Source organism: Perissodus microlepis, chromosome 3 (genome assembly GCF_051167445.1).
Source record: "Perissodus microlepis isolate ML-2025 ecotype Zambia chromosome 3, ASM5116744v1, whole genome shotgun sequence".
NCBI classification, from domain to species: domain Eukaryota; kingdom Metazoa; phylum Chordata; class Actinopteri; order Cichliformes; family Cichlidae; genus Perissodus; species Perissodus microlepis.
The window spans coordinates 14,166,224-14,186,061 of record NC_140463.1 but is presented as its reverse complement, the minus strand read 5'-3'; the positions used below and the strand labels follow the sequence as shown (position 1 = coordinate 14,186,061).

The following is a 19,838-nucleotide window of genomic DNA, read 5'->3' as shown; positions in this document are numbered from 1 at the left end:
TACAGGAAATATCTTTTCTTTCTCGTCTACCAGTGAGGAGAATAATGAAGCAACACTGCCATCTACTGGAACAAACAAAGAATCACTCATGAGTTTAAGGCTGCTTAAAGAGCAGCAGAGACCAAACAAAATGGCACGACTGATTAATAGTAACATATGAAATGCATTGATATCAGCAGCAGCAATAAGCCTCAGCCAATCTTTCTGATCTGGGTCTGTAGAAGATTAAAGCTTATACTTAAACAAAGAAACAAACAATATGCATGCTTTTATTTTCAGGAAAAGTAAAAGTGGATTGACAAATTAGTGTTAGGAAACAATTTAAGATTGGATGTCTCACAAAGACACATAAAACTCTTTAAATCAGTGCAGACAAAGATACAGATTTTAACCATATAAAGAACCCTATTAGCAGAATGTAAGTTCTTCACTAAGTGCAGTAGTACATTATCATCTTCATCTCGACTTTTTACCACACAGACAAGAAACTGTTTTACACACTGTGTTGCTTCACTTCTCATTTACTATCAGTTAAATACCATCGACTTGTTTTGTAAAACCATAGGTAAATCCTGCAAAAACATCAAACACTGGAGAGCCAGAGCCAGCGTGATACATCAAAGTGTGGTAGGTCGCTACTTTTCCTGATTTATTTCCACCCTCTAATATGTTTTCAGTGCCTTGCTTTGTGGCATAATTACAGATCAAGTGGATGATTATCGGCTTTAATGACTTAATTTAATGACTCAAATAATCATCAGCAGCCTGCCCTCTCTTCTCTGTCTCAATGATACATGTAGGAACCATTTGTTTCACTTCCCCTGCTGGGTGTCCAATGATGCAGGCTTTACCATTGGGAAGCAGTGGTACCTTGTTCTTTGCTCTTGTTTTGCCTTTGAGCTTTCAGGGTTACCTGGATGATTGAACATGCATCAAGATGTTTCAGGGTTGAGCTCCAGAACTGCATAATCTAGCTCAGCGTCAAAGTCGATGAATGTATTCTCTGCTCTAAAGTAGAAGAAATTTGTTTCTGGCTCAGTCTTAGTCAAATATAGCAAACACTTCTGGATCCTGCTGCAGCTCCTTTCCTTTAAAGGAGCTGCAGATAAATTTGCCTTCATTACTGCAACTGCTAATTTCACTGCTATCATGTGCACTGGGTGAAGAGCTTGTGTGACTAGAACTCGTCCCATCAGAACATTTAACAAAGACCAACACAAACTACTCTCAGATTAAAAATGTGATTAAATTTAGCGATAGTTAACGGTATAGAGTAAGCACTTAACTTTGATGTTTTTCTCAGCCATGTTCAGAGATTCAGATTTATTATGAAAAGAAATACTCATGTTTCCAAAGTCATATTTTCATCTTTCTCTCATATGTTGCTTTCAGTGTGATGAAATGGGACACTTGGGGGAGCTAGTGGTGTATTATTTACACTATAGCCTGAGGAACCACTCGTCTCTGAAACCACCTCAAGAAGAAAAGAACCAACTCCTCACAGTTATATTAGCTATTTTATCTGTTTTGCTTCCTTCATGAACATTTACAACTACAGCCAGAATCACAAATTAACCTAACATGGAAGTTCATTAATACTAAAATTAATAATTACACACCAACCTAGAAGATGGTCAAAATGCAGTGTATTTGAATGTCAGGAGTTTAACAACCATCTGCATGTCCTTGTACTAAGATAAGTGCTAAGCTATTACTGAGGTCATATGTGTTGTTGTTTTTGTACCAGACATCAGACATTAAAAACATTAAAAACCTAAAGCTTCACACTGAGACAGCTCAATCATGTCTTACACACACAAACAATTCAGGACCAAGTTCAAGACATAGCAAGAAATGACCAAATACGTGTTGATGCGTTATGAGTTACCAATTTGAAAATGTTGAGACATCTGAAACTTGTACAACTAAAACAAAAACTTTTTTTTTCTAAAGCCAATAGTCCTAAAAAAAACCCAAAATTCTAATAACTGGCGCTGTCAGGTGAAATTGATTTGACTTTATAACAGAGTTTGGATATCCAGCAATAGTAACATTGACTCTCTGAGTGAGTCTGTGTCTGGTAGAACAGCACAACTGCAGCTACACATCCATAGACAATCAGTTTTTACTCACCAACCAAGAGAGACTTGCTCACATGGTAACCTATCAACCAATCACAAGGGAATATGCGTTTTGGGGTGTTTTTATTTACAAGGTGGATGAGTTTAGGAATGTAGCCACAGCTTAAAACCTAAACAATGATCTTATAAACACTCACTTTGGCTGAGTTAGAAGAATCCAAAAAGTAATGTAAGCTTCTTACTGCGGAGAGTATCTAGTCACACACGTCTGTGTCTCTTAGACCCACTGGTCTGTATTTGTACGTAAGTATGCACGTTTATATGGATTTCTTCTAATCTTTTTCTCTCATTTATTTTAATTGTTACTTTTATTTTGACTACATTGTCATCTTTTAAACATGCTATACAAATAAAGATTAACTTAACAGGGGTGAAGAAAGAGCAGTTATTATATGAACTTTTAATGTATAACCAACCATTTTAATGTTCAGACCAACATCTGAACCAGCTGCCAAGATGAGTAAACCTGATGGAGTTTTACAGCAAAACAAAAGGTGTGTTAACAGCAGAAGGAAACACGTCACAGTTTCTAGTCACACACATTTAACAGAAATACACAACCCTTACTTACCAAGCTACTGATTAAAAAGCATGTTTATTATCAGGGCAACATTAGCAGAGCACGAAGTTACATGTTGTTATTATTTTGTGTTTTACTTTTATGGATTTATATACAAAAACAACAGTGGAGTTTCTGTAGCTATTTTCTTTCAAACCTGTTATTGATTGTTGTTGTGTTAAACTTAAAACTAGCTGAAGGCTGCTATCTTGAACTGGGGGAAGAAAAAAACGTGTTTTACCCCGATTGTAGGAGCCATGCAGTCCGAGCAGATTTCAGCAAAGTCTCTGCCCATGACGCCGTAGTAAAGTCCATAAAACAGCATAATCACACCAACATCCATCGAGTCCTCTGTTTTGATCCTGTACAAAGAGAAAAAGGAATAACTCTGTTATTTAGCTGTACTCATGTCAGTACAGCTAATTTAACTGTGCTCAATGGAACTGAGGGGTGTTTAAATGGAGTTATGTAACTACAACTTAGTATCCAAAAAGCCACTAAAGAGGCGTTACACTGTATCTGAAGGTAGTCTGTCCTGTAAAAGGGCTACTGTTTGATAGCTCACTCAGCCAAAATCATATTTAACCTCTTAGGACCTGGTGTCCACATATGTGGACATCACATTTTGGGTTATTTAGACTAAAATATTCAATTTTGCTCTACATGGGCCTGATATCCACTTACGAGGACAATATACTGCTACTGTTCTATCAAAATTTTAAACGAATATCCTCATATGTGGCTCTTATTTTTCTTAAAAAAAAAATAAGGTAAAAATACAATCTGGTAATTCTTTGTTTTTATATTCATCTGGCCCCAATATGCACAAATATCAAAGAGAAATGAAAAATGCATGTCGTGGAAGAGTTCGGGTCTTAGGAGGTTAAGATGCTAAGACTCCCAATCCCTCAGAGACACCCGATTAATTTTTTTCTGTACATCAACTTAAATCTGTTTAAAACAAACATTTACCTTCACAGCATTAATATTTTCTAAGGCAGTTAACCTAGACGAGACATGGATCAGCATTTTGTTTTATTTTTTATTATATTTCCTGTATCCTTAAGCCTGGTGGATATCTTAGGTACAGGAGATACCCACATCTGGACTGAAAATATGTTTAAGGTCTGTTAAAAACCACAAGCACATCAATTTTATACCGTCTGCAGCTGTGAAATCTGGTTTGTATCAGGACTGTTAAAACTGCAATAAATGTATTTTTGGTATAAAATGGCACATGAAGGGACATTTATGTCCAGTGCATTATCTTCATATACTGGCTTAGAACTGATTTTTCATGGATTGACTCTGAACTAAAACTACTACCATTGGAAGAGGTTTATTTGTTTTTTGTCCCACTATCTTAAACTCTTGCAGTCAGCTTAACTGGAGACATTCTCATGCAGCAGGTGCAGCCTGACTGCATGGCCCACCGACAATTTATTAGTGGAGTAGGCCAGGCCAGACAGCTCCTCTGGCCTAAGCCCCGGCAATGGCGGTATGTGATTTTTGGCTCATCTGTAGGGGAGCGGTGGAGCAGTGGGTTCAGGGTGTGGTGTCAAATGCCTCCCCTATTTGAGTAGGATGCCAGGACGTGGCAGGAGAGCTGTGTGCGCTGCAAAGATGGTGAGGGCAGCTCAAAAGCTGTGCCAACTGAAAAGTGCAACCAACGTTGTAAATAAAAAGATCACTCAACTTGCAGCACTGTGCGCTCCAGGTCTTTTTGTCACAGTGTGCAGTACAGCACCAGTCAAAGGGGTTACACTACACACTTTGGTGTAGTACAGCATCACATCCAAATGATAGCCATCATAATGTTGTGTTGCAGATACCTCAGAACTCAGGAGTGACATCATTACAGAATTAGCGCGTTATTGCTAGAAATTAAGCATAATATTTTGATAGAGTCTGATCAGCACTCAGCATATGGCTTAAAAATTCACAACATTGGCAGTGCAGATTAAAGTTTTACACTTTTACAAAATTCTTGGATTGTAAACTCATGTATACTGGTCTGCTCTGACTTGCAGAGTAGTATGTGGGGAGGGTGTGAATCCCTGGAGAGAGACTGCCAAAAATATCCAAATAGATGAGAGGGAATGGGTTAATAAGTTGAACCCATTGAGGCACAAATATGTTGACCACAGCGAAGAGCGAGAATTCAAGAGGGTAAAAAAAAAAGTCCCTGAATTTTATTTAGTTCCATCATCACTGGCACTTCATTAAAAAATTGAAATTACATAAAGGCTCATGATCAGAAGTCTAAATCAGACGTTAAAATGTGACGTTTATATCACGTTAAAAACATGTACATTGCAAGAAATCCAGTGGCAGCACAGTTTGGGTTACAGCAGATATCACACTGGAGTAAAGGTAGGAAAGCATTGTCTCTGCAACTAGGAGAAGAATAAATTTATAAGGATAGGTGACCAATAGTTGCTTTGAATTACATCGCAAGGCCAACCATCTACAAGTAGTTGTGGCAACTCTCAGACAGATTGCAATCTGCAGTTATTTGGAAACCTCTGCCAATCATTCGGAGTCAGTCTGTGTCAATGAGCGCAATGAGTTTCCTTAATTAGAGATACATGACTTAAAACAGGGCAAAAAGTTGATGCCCATTTTGACCAACAGCAGTTTTTTTCTTTTTAATTTTCTCTATTATCTATATTATTAATTACTCTGACAACTACAGTGAGGTAGACGTACTAATAGTCTAGTGTTGTGAAAGTATGATTGTAACTCACTACTTGATGATCAATATCCAATCTGTAGCTTACCAATGAAAACTATGACATCCAGACAAGATAGTTTCTTAGTTCTTTGGTTTTAATATTGACTTTTATTCCCGAAATAGTTTCTTTTTTTTGCATTTCATTTTTTTCATCCTTTTCATTTTGGGACAAATCCCCAATTTAATATATTAATCTGTAAAAAAACATAAAAAAAAAAAAAAAACTGCCCCAAACTATAATTCTAAAAGCATTTTATCATTTAAAGACCAAGGCAGCGAGATTCTCTCTAACATTCTTCCGTCTCATTTTACATGAAGAACAACTAAAAGAGCTACAGTTAAAGCTTAAAATGGGGTGAAGCTGAGTCAACGTAATCTCATCTCAGCAGTCATCCCTGTTTGTCCTCCTAATCTGCGGCTGCTTCCACTAAAACATCAGATTCAGTCTCTAATTTTTCTTGTTGTGAGTTAATCTGTGATTTGTGAGGTGCTGCAGGAGCCTGAAGCGCTTCTTGCACAGTTCACACTCAAACGGCCTTTCATCGGTGTGGGTGCGCATGTGCTTTGTGAGATTCCCACTGTGGTTGAACTGCTTCCCACACTCCTTGCACGTGAAGGGTTTTTCCCCTGAGTGGATCATCTGGTGTTTCTTCATATTCATGATCTGGGCAAAGCACTTTCCACACTGAGAGCAGCGATGCGGTTTTTCTGCTGACTCAGCGCACCTGTGATTGGCTAACTCCTCCTGATCTCTAAATTCCCGCCCGCACAGGGAGCACCGTGGTGGTTTCTCCTCATGAGCGGACAGGTGTGTTTTCAACGTGGACGGGTGACAATAACCTTTCCCACATTTTTCACACTTGTATGGTTTCTCCCCTGTGTGGCCCCGCTCATGGAATATCAGGTGCTGCTGCAGCCGGAAACTTTTGTCGCAGTGTGAGCAGTGAAAGCGCTTCTCCCCGGTGTGTATCATTTGGTGCTTCTTCAAGTTGCTCCTGATACTGAAGGCCTTGGGGCAGAGTCTGCATTTGAAGGGCTGCTCTCCAGTGTGGGTGTGGATGTGTGATGCCAGCGATTCCTGCAGTCTAAACTTCTTTGCGCAAAGCTGACATTGGTACGGTTTCTCCCCTGTGTGGATTCGCTCGTGCTTCCTCAGTTTGAAAAGCTGTTTGAAGCTTTTGCCACAGTGGCTGCAGTTGTGAGGTCTCTCCTCAGAGTGGCTCAACATGTGTATTCTGAGGTCCCCACGCCTGGCACAGGTCTTGCCGCACTGGTCGCATTTATAAGGTTTCTCCCCTGTGTGGATCAGCATGTGCTCCTTCAGAGTTCCTTCCCTGCCAAACTGCTTCCCACAGACCTCACAGTGGTAAGACTTCTCCCCAGTGTGCGTGAGGAGATGCTGCCGCAGCGTGTACAACACGTAGAAGCTCTTATTGCATTGTGTGCAGGTGTGAGGCCTCTCTCGTTGAACCTCATTACTCTCTTTGCCCTCGTGACTTTCACCGTTCTCTTTGTGACAGAGCTCATGCAGCTTCAGCCCCCGTTTAGTGTCAAATGTTAGAATGCACCTGCTGCATGAGAACGTCTCCTGCTCCAGCTGGTCTGAATCTTCTGTGGGTTTTGTTCTGCTGCAGTTGTGCCGCTGGTGTCGGAGGACGTTGCTCTTCCTTGCGAAGGACTTCCCACAGTGCTCACAGCGATGGCGTCGGGGTTCAGACGCAGCATCCTGTTGGTTCTGTGTTTGGTTTTCATTGGTTGAAGACACGCAAGAAGGAGCTGCAAGGAAGAGGAAAGAAGGAAGTGATGATTACAAGTCACAAAGCTCAAAATTATTCCATTAGCGTGTTGAAAACAATGTTTCGAAGAGAAGCTTGAAGGATGTAAAAAAATTGATGTTTTTATTACAATCAATCTGCTTTTATAACAAGACTAATGTCTGACCTTTTGACCTATGGCCTTGAAGCATTACATACTAAAATAGCATGTTTACCCATAAGACGAAATCTTTGGGTTCAATAAGCTGTAAAAACTTGAAATTTGAAGGTATTTTCATGCTGTTTGCAATTTGCGAACCTTTATGCCATCTTTGTGACATCGTAAGGCATTGTGTTGAAAAAGTGCTTTGTACAGTGCTCTCCATGCCCTTTTATAATATATATATATATATATATATATATATATATATATATATATATATATATATATATATATATATATATATATATATATATATATATATATACTCAATATGGTTTCTTTAAATCTTTTTTCAAGGTCAACTTTGATGTTGGGGGCGCTAAGTTTGTGGACGATCCAGAAAAAATTGTGGGTAATGTAAAGCTTTTACTGATTTTTACATTTGCTGTGACCTTGACATGATTTTCACCAAAATTGAATCAGCTTGAGCTATTGTTGGACCTGAGAACTCCTAGCAGATGCAACAGGGTCTTGCACTAAGTTTATAATACTCAAGCTAATACCAATACTACTCGTACTACTACAACTAATCATAATGACACTACTACTACTACTACTACTACTACTAATAATAATAATAATAATAATAACAATAACAATAACAATAACAAGTAGGGCTGGGCAATATGAGAAAAATCTAATGTTCAAATCCCCCCCCCCAACAAAAAAAAAAAAAAACACTTTGGTGTAGTACAGCATTCAAATCGACCATTCGGTGTTTTACAATGACACTACTGTGGTAGTACGTCTCTTTCTGTGTTCAACACCAGACATTTAACAAACAAAAGATCAGAACAAACAAAAGTACATCAAGCAATAATTCATGTGACAAAATAAACTAACTGAAATGAAAAAGGTGCTCTTTTGTGCTTATGATATATGAAAATTTTAAAACAAAAAATGGGATTATCTCAAATTACAGAAAGAAAAGTCTAGATAGTGACTATAAAAATGACTGACCAAGAACAGTCACAGGTATCACAGCTGGTTTAACATTTTCTTTGCTGTGTGAGGAGATGTTGACATGTGTCAATGGCTTAATATTGTCATGGCAATTTATACTCGATGGTCACGATAAAGCCATTTTAACCTCCATACATGGAAAAACTTGCGATACCTCAAGTATATTCGATATATCGCCCACCCCTAATAATAAGGCATTTTTCTAGAAGCTAAACATGCTCTGAAATTCATCAGGAGAATTGCAACTGGTGAAGATTTACTTTCACATCAGTTGAATGTGAACAGTTGGGCTTACTACAAATAAACCCAACTGATGTTTTTTTTACATGCATATGTGAGATTTGGTACACACATGTAACATCACAGGATGCACAAAAAACCCTACAAAAACCAAACCTTTTGTAGCCATGCTGTAAAGCTAACAATTTAGGAGGGTATTGTGGAAATAATATAATTTAGAAATAATGAAATTTCTAGGTTTTACTTTCTTACTTTAAAGATTTGATCTGATCAGCGTCATATTTACTCAGTCTAATGCAAAGACCTCACTGATGATAAATTGGAAAACTTTTGAGTTTTTATTGAAGAGCGTGTCTCTTGCCCCATTGGGAAATTTGTAACTCACACATATGTCGTCCAGTACGGCCCAAACTTCTCATGTTTGATGAAGACCTGAACATCTACTCAGCAGTATCTAATAGTCACAGTGCCACCAAGAGGCAACAGAGCAGTAGTGCAAAGCTAAAATATTGGCAGCAAAGCCTTAAAAAACTTTCTGGTGAAAATTTTACGTTTTAATCGAATAATTAAAAAATTACTAAAACACTAGTTATTAAACATTCACCTCCAGACTCGGGCTCGGGGGTTTCTGCATCTTCAGCTTCCTCTGCTTCAGTGTCCTGCTGTGCCGTCTCTGCTCTGTCTGATAAAGCATCTTCTTCCTGACTTTGCTGTGACATTGCATCCATTTCCTCCTCTGAACTGGCGCCCAGTGCAGCTGTTTCGAGAGACTCTGATAGTTCGGAACACTGTATGAGCCACGCCATCCCTTTGGTGCCGCTGCCGTTCTCCTGAAACACTAACATTTTTCCATCAGTCCGAGCAAGCTCTTCAGGTTTGTTTTCCACCAAGATGTTGTTTTTATTTTCTTCTTCTTCTTTATACAAATGAATCTCTGCTCCGACTTCGCTGTCCTGCCAGACTGGGTGCAGCTCCAGCTTTGAGCCCTCGTACTCTCTCCCCAACTGCTCGTCCTCCTCTTTCAAGTTGAGCTGCAAGCTGCAGTGATTATCGTCACTGTTCAGCACTGGAGTTTTCATGCAGTCCACCAAAGAGACAGACAGCTCCCTCAGAGTGAGGACTGGAAGGTCACCAGACGGGGCTGAAAGGACGATAAGAAGAGGAACACACAGAAAACCGATGGATTATTTGCTGACCTCTTCAGGGTTTACTGTTTGAACTTTACTTTAAAAGGAGGCTGAAATTATTTGTTCACATACAGATATGAGCAGTGAGCAAAAACCTTGAATTGTTTTAAAATTCAGCCAATCGCCTGTTCACAGGGCTTTAAAATAGACTCCAGAATGGTGGCCAAGTTTTAAAACTTTTTATAAAACAGATAAAAATCTATGCATTACTTCACATTTTTCCAAAGTCTCTTCAGACTCTATTTCTCAGAAACAGCAGTTTGACAACAGGGCAACATTTGTTACATATGTAACCAGAGTAGACCTCTAAAGAATCATCAGCTATGCATGAAGCTTCAGGCTCATGTGAGTTCAGTCTCTCTCTCTGAGTGGTCATTGTATATGTAAATCTAGACAAAAAAAGTTTAATTCATGTGAATGCGGATTTTAGCAGATGACTATGTTGCCATAAAAGAAAGAAAAGGCTGGTTTACATTAGTCTTTGTGGGCAGCGTCACAGTTTTATGCCCAAGAAGTAATCTGACCAAACAGTAAAATCCTGGTTTGCCTGTAACTGTGGAACATCACTATAGGAAATTAAGAACATCAGAGCAGGTCCTCAGGCATGCTGGTACTGATTTGTGGAGCTTGACAGCATGATAAAAATAATACTAGTGATAAAAGCAGTCAGCCCAGACACAAGAAAGGCTGCGTTAGAGCTACCAGCCGAGTGGAGGCCAGTAGCTGTGCAGTTTGTTTTTGGCATTACTTGTGAGTAGTTTGCTTTGTTTAACCATCTCTTTGTTATTTTAGCATATTTCTGTTGGTTACTGACTTTCAGTTTAGCCATTTTTTGTTTTTTTGACTATAGTAATAAAAGCATATTATTTATACAAACTACTGTGTTTGACTTGTTTCTTTTCCCAGCTCTAATTGTTGTTGACCCCCTCATTCCCTTGCCCTTGTTTGTATACATGATGAGGGTATCTAAGCCTGTGACCAGCACTGTAAGATGTAGGAAGTAACGATCCTGATCTTGTGTTTCTGAATGCTGCTCACCTTCAGGCTCTGGCCTCGGGACCCCCAGAGTCTTCATACAGTCCACCAGGCAGACAGTGAGCTGCTTGCAGCCCAGCACGGACAGACTGCTGACCGACTCCATGATCGCCCGTCAAGAGACCTGAAAGACAGTCAGGTTCAGCATGTTTTGAGCTTTTCTTGCATATAAATATTTTTTGGTGCAGGCCAAAGTTAATTTTGCCAGTGCCAAAAGAAAACCCACCAAAACCCAAATAAAAATATTTTAACTAGTAATTAATTATGTGGGGATTTGTTTACGCAAGTTTAAGAATGTGTCTGTTTATCAAATAGCCCAATAAAATTACCATTTAAGTGGAAATCTCTAACATAGATGCTTTGCCTTTATTGAATGGGACTAATTGTGCTTATGTGTGCAGTCAACCACCAAAAGCCCAAGACAGCAGTAACTTAAACAACCACTTATTACATTTAAGCCTCTTTGCCACTGGTAGCTACTTGACCCCGGTTCCAAGCGAGCTGAGTCGAGCCAAAAATGTGATGTAACCAGGCTCCATGCCACTGATTGGATGAGTCATAAGAGTGATACCTCCGGAAGAATCACACTCCTCATTTTTGAAACACAGCAACGAGGGAAATGGCTGCACACAAACCAACACTGTGGTCCAATGATGAGGTGCAGAGGTTTACCATCAGCTTAGCAGCAGGTATACCATCGCCTCGATGTCCTCAACATAACAATGTGTTGTGTTGCTTTGCATTGGTGTCCTATACAAATGACATCACAGGACTTTTGGGACGAATGCTATAACGAATCCTCCCACAGTGAGGTTTAACATCCAGTGTTAAAGGTAAACAACCGAAACCAAGCAGACTTCCTGCTGAAGCATAATTCAGGCTTAAGGCCATGTCTATTCATCCACTGTATTCAACATGGCAGCTTCCACAAACCACCAGCCACTGATATCAGGGCTCTAGAGTGCGACCAATTTGGTCGCAAATGCGACCAAATTTTTCAGTGGTGCGACTAAAAAAAAATATTTGGTTGCACCAACTGTTCGGGTAGCAAAAAAAAAAAAAATCTGCAACCTTCCCTGTGGTCAACAACAGACACACATTATGCCCCTATCGTGGACTAAACCAATCAAAGATAGTAAGGCGCGGGACCTCTCTGATTGGCCATGGTCCAGTTGAAAGTGCAGGTGGAAGTGGGAGGTGAGTAGCTTGAATAAAGCGATATCAATTCATTAAATCCTGAATCGACTTTTAAATATAACTGTGTTTTGCCAGAAACGCCAGATTCTCAGATTAAAGCTCACAAAACCATTTCAACAACAACCAAACAGCAGATGAGAGCAGGTACACGGATTCCACACAAAGACGTAAACACAGAACGGACCCGACGCATCAGAATCAACTTTGTCTTTCTCGGCTTTCTCACCCGACGGCCCGTAGACGGACACGCTGTCGGAGCTTAGCGATTCTGATGCGTCCGGTCCGCGCTGTGATTACATCTTTTTGCGCTGATTCTGAGCTGCAGGTTTTGTCTCTCTCCAACCAAAATTCACCGAGCCAGCAGCAAAAGAAGCAGCAAACTGCGCTTCACATTTGATCAATGTCGTCATGAATTTTGCTGTTTTTCTTCCACGACTATTAAAATCACACTTCATGCACAGCTAGCTCTCTCTCTATCTCTCTCTGTACTTCAAGAACAGTTTCCCGTCTCCAATCTCTGTTTTCTGTATTATTCATTCGCTTATTACCCACCAGTCTACCGTTGTTTACAGCGCTGTCGGCTGCTGTCTTTTTCTTTTCTTTTTCTTTTTTTCACTTAAATGACCTCGGACAAGAAAGCCTATTTTTTCTGTTGTTCAATACTGAAGAAATTTAAACTTTATATGCAGAACATTGTAGAATATTTTTAAGGTTATCTGCTATAAAAAGCCAGATCAGGAAAATCTCCTTCATGTTTTTCAGTGTTTTATTCTCAGTTACTTTCACACAAAGGCATCTGCTGTGATGTTCACAATTCTGATGAAGTCAGTACTGATAAATGATCAGAATTATAATATTTCTGACTGTCTGAGGCTAAGCTGAATCGAATCGGGACTTTGAAAACCGGAATCGAATGGATTATAGAAATCAGTGATGATACCCAGCCCTAGTGAGCAGCCTAGGCACGACAGAAGTGGATGTAGCTGTAATAGGAAAAGAACTATTGCTAACTTTTCTGTTAAGTTATGGCCTGATCCTTCTGAAATTCATAGCCAGTGCTCTGACACGGTGTCATCAATCTTTGAATGCTGAAAAAGCACAGTGTATCCAGAAAAACACATTATATTATATAAATTATTATAAAATTTGTGTGCGCCTAACTTTTGTGCCGGTACGCTTAACTTTTTAAAGTTAGGCGTACCGGTACGCCCATGGCAAAAAGTTAGTCTAGAGCCCTGGATATGCATTTCAAGTTTATGAGAATGCATCAGCAAGATTAATTAATGCATGTTTATGACTACAAAACTCTCTTTTTCCTATAAAACCAAAAAATAATCACTGACAGCTCCTTTACAATGTCAGTACAACAGGCACAAAAACCTGCAAATATTTAACATCTTCGTCAATAAGAAACGTAAAACATTAACAATCCATCAATAAATATTAATAATAATGACGGTGTTTCGGTGTCACAGTTTACACTGTTTTTATCTGTTTTAGCTTGAGGCACTGCTCTGCTTTAAGCTTCCCGAGTATCTTGGTAAGGTTTACTTTACAATAGCCCCAGCTTTAGTTTCCAATTCAGTGCTTAACGTGGCTTTGCGAACTAATTTTCTCCCCTTTAGTTAGCAATTTGAGGCTAACTGTAGCCCTGCTCCTGTTTTAGCAGTTTTACAGCACAGACACAAACTTCATGTCTGATATCCTGCTCTCCTTACACCGAGCGCAAGAGGAAATCCCCGAGCACACAGGGTGAACTCACCAGAAGGAGTTTAGTCCGCTTTCTCCCCGGCCTAACTCCCGAGCTAAACCGCTCGTGCAGCCCGATTTCCGCTTCGTGTAAACATGAATAAACTTCCACCATCAATTTGTACTTTTGACATGCAGAGCTGCACTCTCCTCTGTTTATAATCTCATCAGGAAAAGAAACTGTGAAGAACGACGCACGGAAACAACATGAGAAAGAAGTCCGAAACGTGTGTTTGGTGTGTTTTTCCAGATTTACACGAAGAAGGGGATGTGCGACCAATGAGCTTTGAGGAAGGGAGGAGAAGGCGGGCTCTTGTGTAGAACTGTAGCCAATCACAGCATGGATGGAGTTCAAACAGAAGGGTCGCGGCTCAGGACAAAATTGATATGAGCGCCTTTCTTTACCCTGGTCCGTGACAGTGATTGGTCTGATAGTTCAGATTATTTCAGGCGCTGTTTCTCTTATCAGCTTTAATTTTAAAATTTCACATAATTTTCATCAGTGTTTCAGTCTAATTACCACAATAAATTATTTTAATTAGTTTATTTGGGCTTTGTTTTCTTATTGCATATTTGTCACATTTCATGTCTCAAGTGTTCTATTAAACAAAGATAACCCAAGTAAATACAAAATGCAGATTTTAAAGGATTTAATTTATTAATGGGGAAAAGAATATCAAAACCTGATCCTATATGAAAAAGTAACTGAGTCCCCAAAACTTAATAACTGGTTGTGCCACACTTGGCAGCAAGAACTGCAATCAACTGTTTGTGATAACAAGCAAAGTGTCTTTTGCCTCACTGTGAAAAACCCGCCCACTTGAGATGCCAAACCATCTCCATTCATCCATATATTATCTTCTGCTTATCCTCATCAAGGCGAGAGGCACGGTTGACCTTGGACAGGTCGTCAGTCTGTTGCAGGGCTAACACAGAGAGACAGACAACCATCCACAGTGGCGGTCCCAGCCTGTTTGGCGGCCTGGGTGAACACTCCCTCTGACGCCCCCCCCCCCCCCCCCCCCCCACACACACACACACACACACACACACACATACTAAGGATTGTACATTAACATAAAATTGTTATCCACCAGAGAAACACACACACATGAAGAGAGTGAGAGTATGCATTGAATGCAAACGGCTACCAAACAGCCATCATAATTCATCATACATTGAGAACAGGACAAATCAACAACTGACAATGACTAATTAATATTAAAATCTGTAACATAATGTATTGTTTGGAGTTTAGTCTGTTACTGATACTATTTTTACCATTTCTTCTTGGAGCAACTGTAATCCACACAATTCCCTTATAGGGATTAATAAAGTATTCTGATTCTGATTCTGATTCTGATTGTTTCAGGATGACCTGCCATTATCCAATGACACATCTGCTTACCTGTATCTTTTGCTCGTTTCTCGTTTCTAAACTGAGCACCTGATGGCTTTGAACTTTTCTTGTCCATCTTCCATTGGTTTTAATTTTGCACTCCAGTATGAACACAAATCCCCCAACTCGAGGATCACCACAACATAACCTAATAGACCTACACCTTAGTTCACAGATTCACTTTGTCTAAGGTTTATTTCTGGGATTTCACACAACCCAGGATTCAAATCATGAATACATAATGGGCTTGGATTTACAACATTATGAATGAAATGTGGTCTACTTGAAAGCAGCAGGGCTCTCCTCCCCTTTCCACGGGTTGTGTGTGAGACATTAAATCATCAAAATATAAAATATAAATTTTAAATTGTTATTGATCCCTTTACCCCTACTCCTAAAGTGTATATTTATTTTCTTACTCTTCTTATATTTATTGTTTGTTTACTTGCACTGCTGTAACTGGAGCCTCGTCCTCTCGTCTCTCTCTATAGTGTACTGCATGCAGCCGAGATGACAATAAAGTTTACTTTTCAGCAGCGAGCAGGCGCACCGAGGGCTCTCGCGCTCACTTTTCGTGTACAGAATTTCGGAAAAACAGTACCCCGCCGCCCCGCCCTCTCCTCCCTGTGCCGCAAGCAGCAGGCGCACTTCGCAAACGGGCGATAGAAAACCGATCGGTGCCTATGCCATTCCCAATATGCGCTGGCTGATGTCGGGGCAGCATGAGTACGAGCAATTTTTATTTTGCCGATGCCCGTGATGCCGCCCCCCACCACGATGCCGCCCCGGGCAACCGCCGTGTCGCCCGTATCAAAAACCGCTACTGACCATCCACACCCACCAACTAACCTGACCCACTTACTGCATGTCTTTGATCCTTGGGAGGAAGCACAGACCCACACAGGAGAACATGCAAACTGTGGACTAGTGAAATTTCTCTTTCTGGTAGTTGAAAGAAGTTAAATAAATAACACATTTAATCACTAATTTATTCATTTATTTTTACAATGCATCTCAGTTTTTTTTACACGATAAACAAAAAGCTGCTTTGAGTTTAATTTTGCGAGAATAAAATACGCAAAATTACAGAAAAAATTCTAACAACTCATTGTGCAGGCTGGTCTGTAATTTTGTTTGCTTGTTCTTTACTGTGAAACCATTGTAAAAAAAAAAATGTATATCTATATTTTACCCAGCTTAGATTATGGGATTGAATTAACTGCAGATGTTAAACAAAGTGTGAAAAGTGCCATCATTACTCTGAATTTGTTTGACAGTATACACTAATACTGTAACACACTGCGTTATGGACGGGCCTCGGGGTACACGCCCACACAGTGAATTCACTGCGTTGAACTCTTCTGATACACTTAAGCTACAAGTTACACTAATTCACACAGATTAATAATAAAAACATTAAACACTCATAGCACAGCTATTGGACTGTAAACTCAATTGAATTATTCTGTGCTGGTAAGCAGCATGACTGAAGAGGACACTGAGCGATGACCCAGTGCAGAGCAGTCGTGTCTCTTTGTGTGTCTGTTTGTGTCTTTGAAACTAAAAAGAGTCAATTTCAGCTTCTACAGCCAGTTATAAAAAATGGCCCTTCTGGAAAATTACAAAAAAAGAGCAACGAGGATAATGTGCACAGTCCTACTGTGTGATGAGTTCACTGAGCTATTTCTAAATCAGAAAAATATCTCTCCTGTTACCTCCTCCGCTAGCACAGATATTTTCACACTTTTATAACTGTTGCTACAATTTTCTGAGTGTATGTGTGTGTGTGTTTTAAAAACAAAATATTATTTTATAAAAAAAATAAAACCAACAAATAATAATAATACATACCAGAATGAAGACAGGACGTATGCGTCCTCTGAGCACCACTAGATGGAGACAAATGATAAGTTTACTCTAAGAGTGCTTTTTAGTAATGGTTTGCAATCACATCAGTAGAAACAAGTGGAGGCTCTACAGATTAAAAAATAAACTGTAGAAAACATGAGAAAAATCAGAGTGGAGGAGGCCTGTTTGCAGATCTCAGAACTAAAGCGTGTGTCTTACTGTGACTCAAGTGTTTCTGGATGAAGACTAAATGAGAGAAAAAGGCTGAAATAGCTTCTGAGCTAGACATCCTGCTGCTCCTCAGGCAGGCAGCTGATAAAGCCTTCAACAATCATACTAAGAGTAACAAAAAAAACCAGACACACACATTCCCACAAGCTGTGTCCTTCTGTTACGCACAGTGCTGACATCCCTTTGAAGTTTAAACTGTTGTTGCTTTGCAAGTTTCAATTAAGTGACTCAGTTATTGGAATTTTATTTCTCGTGAATGCCTGATTAATATCTGAAGCAATGACGCTGGTTCAGGCATCACTGCGTTCACTTCCTTCAGAGCAGGAAGTACAAAGCACAAATGATGCAAAACATGAGAAATATTTGAGCATATGATAAACACCTGTTCATATTTTTAAGGTGTCCAAACATCAATTCAGTCCAGAGTGAGTTTTACAATCAGAAGAAGGAAGAAGAGGTCAGAATAACTGATTTACAATTAATTACTATAAACTGTAAATAAATAATGGAAATACATAATGTTTTCCACTAGTTTGTGAAGTCCTATATTTAAAGCCTGAAGCTGGATGCGGATATGAAGGATGAAGATCAGACTGAGAATCTGGGCTATACTTGTCAATCAAAGGGTAAGAAAACCCTCTTTATCTTACATTTTTACACTAATGGGACCATTCAAACATCACATTGTATCAAGTAACACTTGAACTAAGAACTGAGTCCATCAGAATATTTCACTGAGCTCACATCGACAGGCCTAATCATAGAAGTGTCATTGTGAGCCAAAGCCATTATCAAAGTTCAGATGGCCAGTTTGAAACTTCTAAGTCTTCTGCAGCCCACCCAAACCTCTAGTCACACATCTCATCAGACGAGTTGAAGAAGTCCTTTGTGTTTTTATTGATTCATGCCCCAACAATTTCTTCAGGTTCATTCCCCATATAGAGCTTTAATCCTAGAAGGTTATATGCACTATCTTCTATCAAGACTTTTAAAATAAATAACAATATTTACAACTCACTAGCAGTATATTCACTGTCCAACAGGAGGTTGTGGTCCTTACTTTAGGAACCACTCAGGTCCAAAGTTCTAGGATTGAATTTACCCAGTTAAAGAAAAAGCTCCTGCAGCTCAGCACTTTTTACTTTCTCTCTTTTTTTTTTTGCCTGTCCCGTTTGGATCTTTAGCCATCAGATTTGTTGTCTGAAGGCCAAGAAAGATGCCAAGCGGATTTACTTTACCAATTGGATCATCATGGCCTTGCCATATTGGTCCATTTGATTGACCTTTATTATAATTATGTATTTATTTGATTTGATTTTCGGTTGTTACAGACGGGACAGACATGACTGGGGGATAGGACAGGGAGAAAGAATGAAAGAAAGAGAGGGAGAGAAAGAAAAACAGAGGGGAGAAGAGACGGTGAGAAAGGGGGGAAGAAAGAAAGAAAAACAAACAAAACACCTGGATCACCTGTATGGAGAAAAAAAAAACAGAATAGAAAACAAACAAAAAAAGGGCAACATAATAAATACAACACCATCACAATAAACTAGCTAACAGTAGATAACAGTAGATACTAAATATTACATGTTATTGTGCAGCACGCAAGATCGACAGCACACAATGTGCTTTGAGGCAGCAGCCAAGAAAGGTGTAGTTTGTGTCTGTGAACACCCGTGTGTACACCTGTGTGCACACCTGTGTGGATCAGCATGCTTGTATTCCAAAGGTTTCTCCATGTAACAATCTGATAGGGAGTGTGGGGGGCCATAGCCCCGTCCACCAGGGTATGAAGCAGGTATGGAGGAGATCCAGGCCCCAGACATCCAGAGGCCCCAGAGTACGAGAACCCAAGGAGGACCACCAAAAGGGGGGGAACCGTGCCACCCTCCTGGGAAGAGCTGAGGAAAGCCCCAAAACGAGAGGTCACCCAGCAGCCATGGAGCAGAGGCCAGAGGGGGTTGCAGTGGCGTGCCCACGGGCTCTGCCCACCCCCCGGAAGGGTCCCAGCCAGGCCACAGGCGCCAGGCCCCGCCAATTGGCCACCAGGAGTGAGTCGGTACATACATGAGCGCCCAGCTCCAGACACCAAGAACCACCAACACACCAACGTCTGAGGGCATCAGCCACTGGCAGGGAGTGTGGTGAGGGGAGATTGGCCTCCATACCTCAGAGAGCCTGAGATGTTCCCAGAGAGGTGAAGTCTGAGACCCAAGCTGACATATAGACACAGATGAACAGGCGCACGCAGACACAAACATGCATTCCCACCCCCATATACACAAACAAATACTCGGCACTCACTGACGCGGAGACAGACACAAATAGACACTGTACACACATTCACACTCCCCAAACATACTCTATATCCCAGGTTCAGGTACCCCCGCCCCCAGAGGGGCAAACAGTACCCGGACCCAGGAGATGTAACCCTTCTCTCTGGGGTGGAGGAAGGCAGATCGCCTCCTTATCTGCAGTAGCAGGGAGGCCCCGCATCCCAGACCCCAATCCGACGGCCAGTACCTCCTCCCAGCCCCCCAGCCCCAACGGTTAACAGAACGGGGGTGAGTGAAGACCC

At 40.4% G+C, this 19,838-nt stretch overlaps 1 protein-coding gene across 2 annotated transcripts; it reads right to left on the bottom strand.

Moving 5' to 3' along the window:
* Positions 1–2,925: 2,925 nt before the first annotated feature.
* Positions 2,926–14,046, bottom strand: LOC146390056 (uncharacterized). 2 transcript variants are annotated; one of them, XM_084923142.1, is made up of 5 exons: positions 13,796–14,046; positions 10,840–10,960; positions 9,219–9,755; positions 6,275–7,210; positions 2,926–3,062 (listed from the first exon to the last, which is right to left on the bottom strand). In XM_084923142.1, exons 2-5 carry the CDS (start codon positions 10,940–10,942, stop codon positions 3,028–3,030), a joined length of 1,611 nt encoding a protein of 536 aa, XP_084779268.1. In that variant the 5' UTR covers positions 10,943–10,960; positions 13,796–14,046; the 3' UTR covers positions 2,926–3,027. The 2 variants fall into 2 exon arrangements, with proteins under 2 accessions (XP_084779268.1, XP_084779267.1); XM_084923141.1 differs by lacking the exon at positions 2,926–3,062 and having other exon boundaries at positions 4,871–7,210.
* Between the last annotated feature and the right edge of the window lie 5,792 nt (positions 14,047–19,838).

Excerpts from the sequence above, each read along its gene's own strand:
- LOC146390056 (XM_084923141.1), bottom strand. The coding sequence starts at position 10,942 with ATGGAGTCGGTCAGCAGTCTGTCCGTGCTGGGCTGCAAGCAGCTCACT. Across the intron at positions 9,756-10,839 it reads CCCGAGGCCAGAGCCTGAAG|CCCCGTCTGGTGACCTTCCA; the intron begins GTGAGCAGCATT and ends TCGTCCTTTCAG. Across the intron at positions 7,211-9,218 it reads CCCCGAGCCCGAGTCTGGAG|CTCCTTCTTGCGTGTCTTCA; the intron begins GTGAATGTTTAA and ends TCTTCCTTGCAG.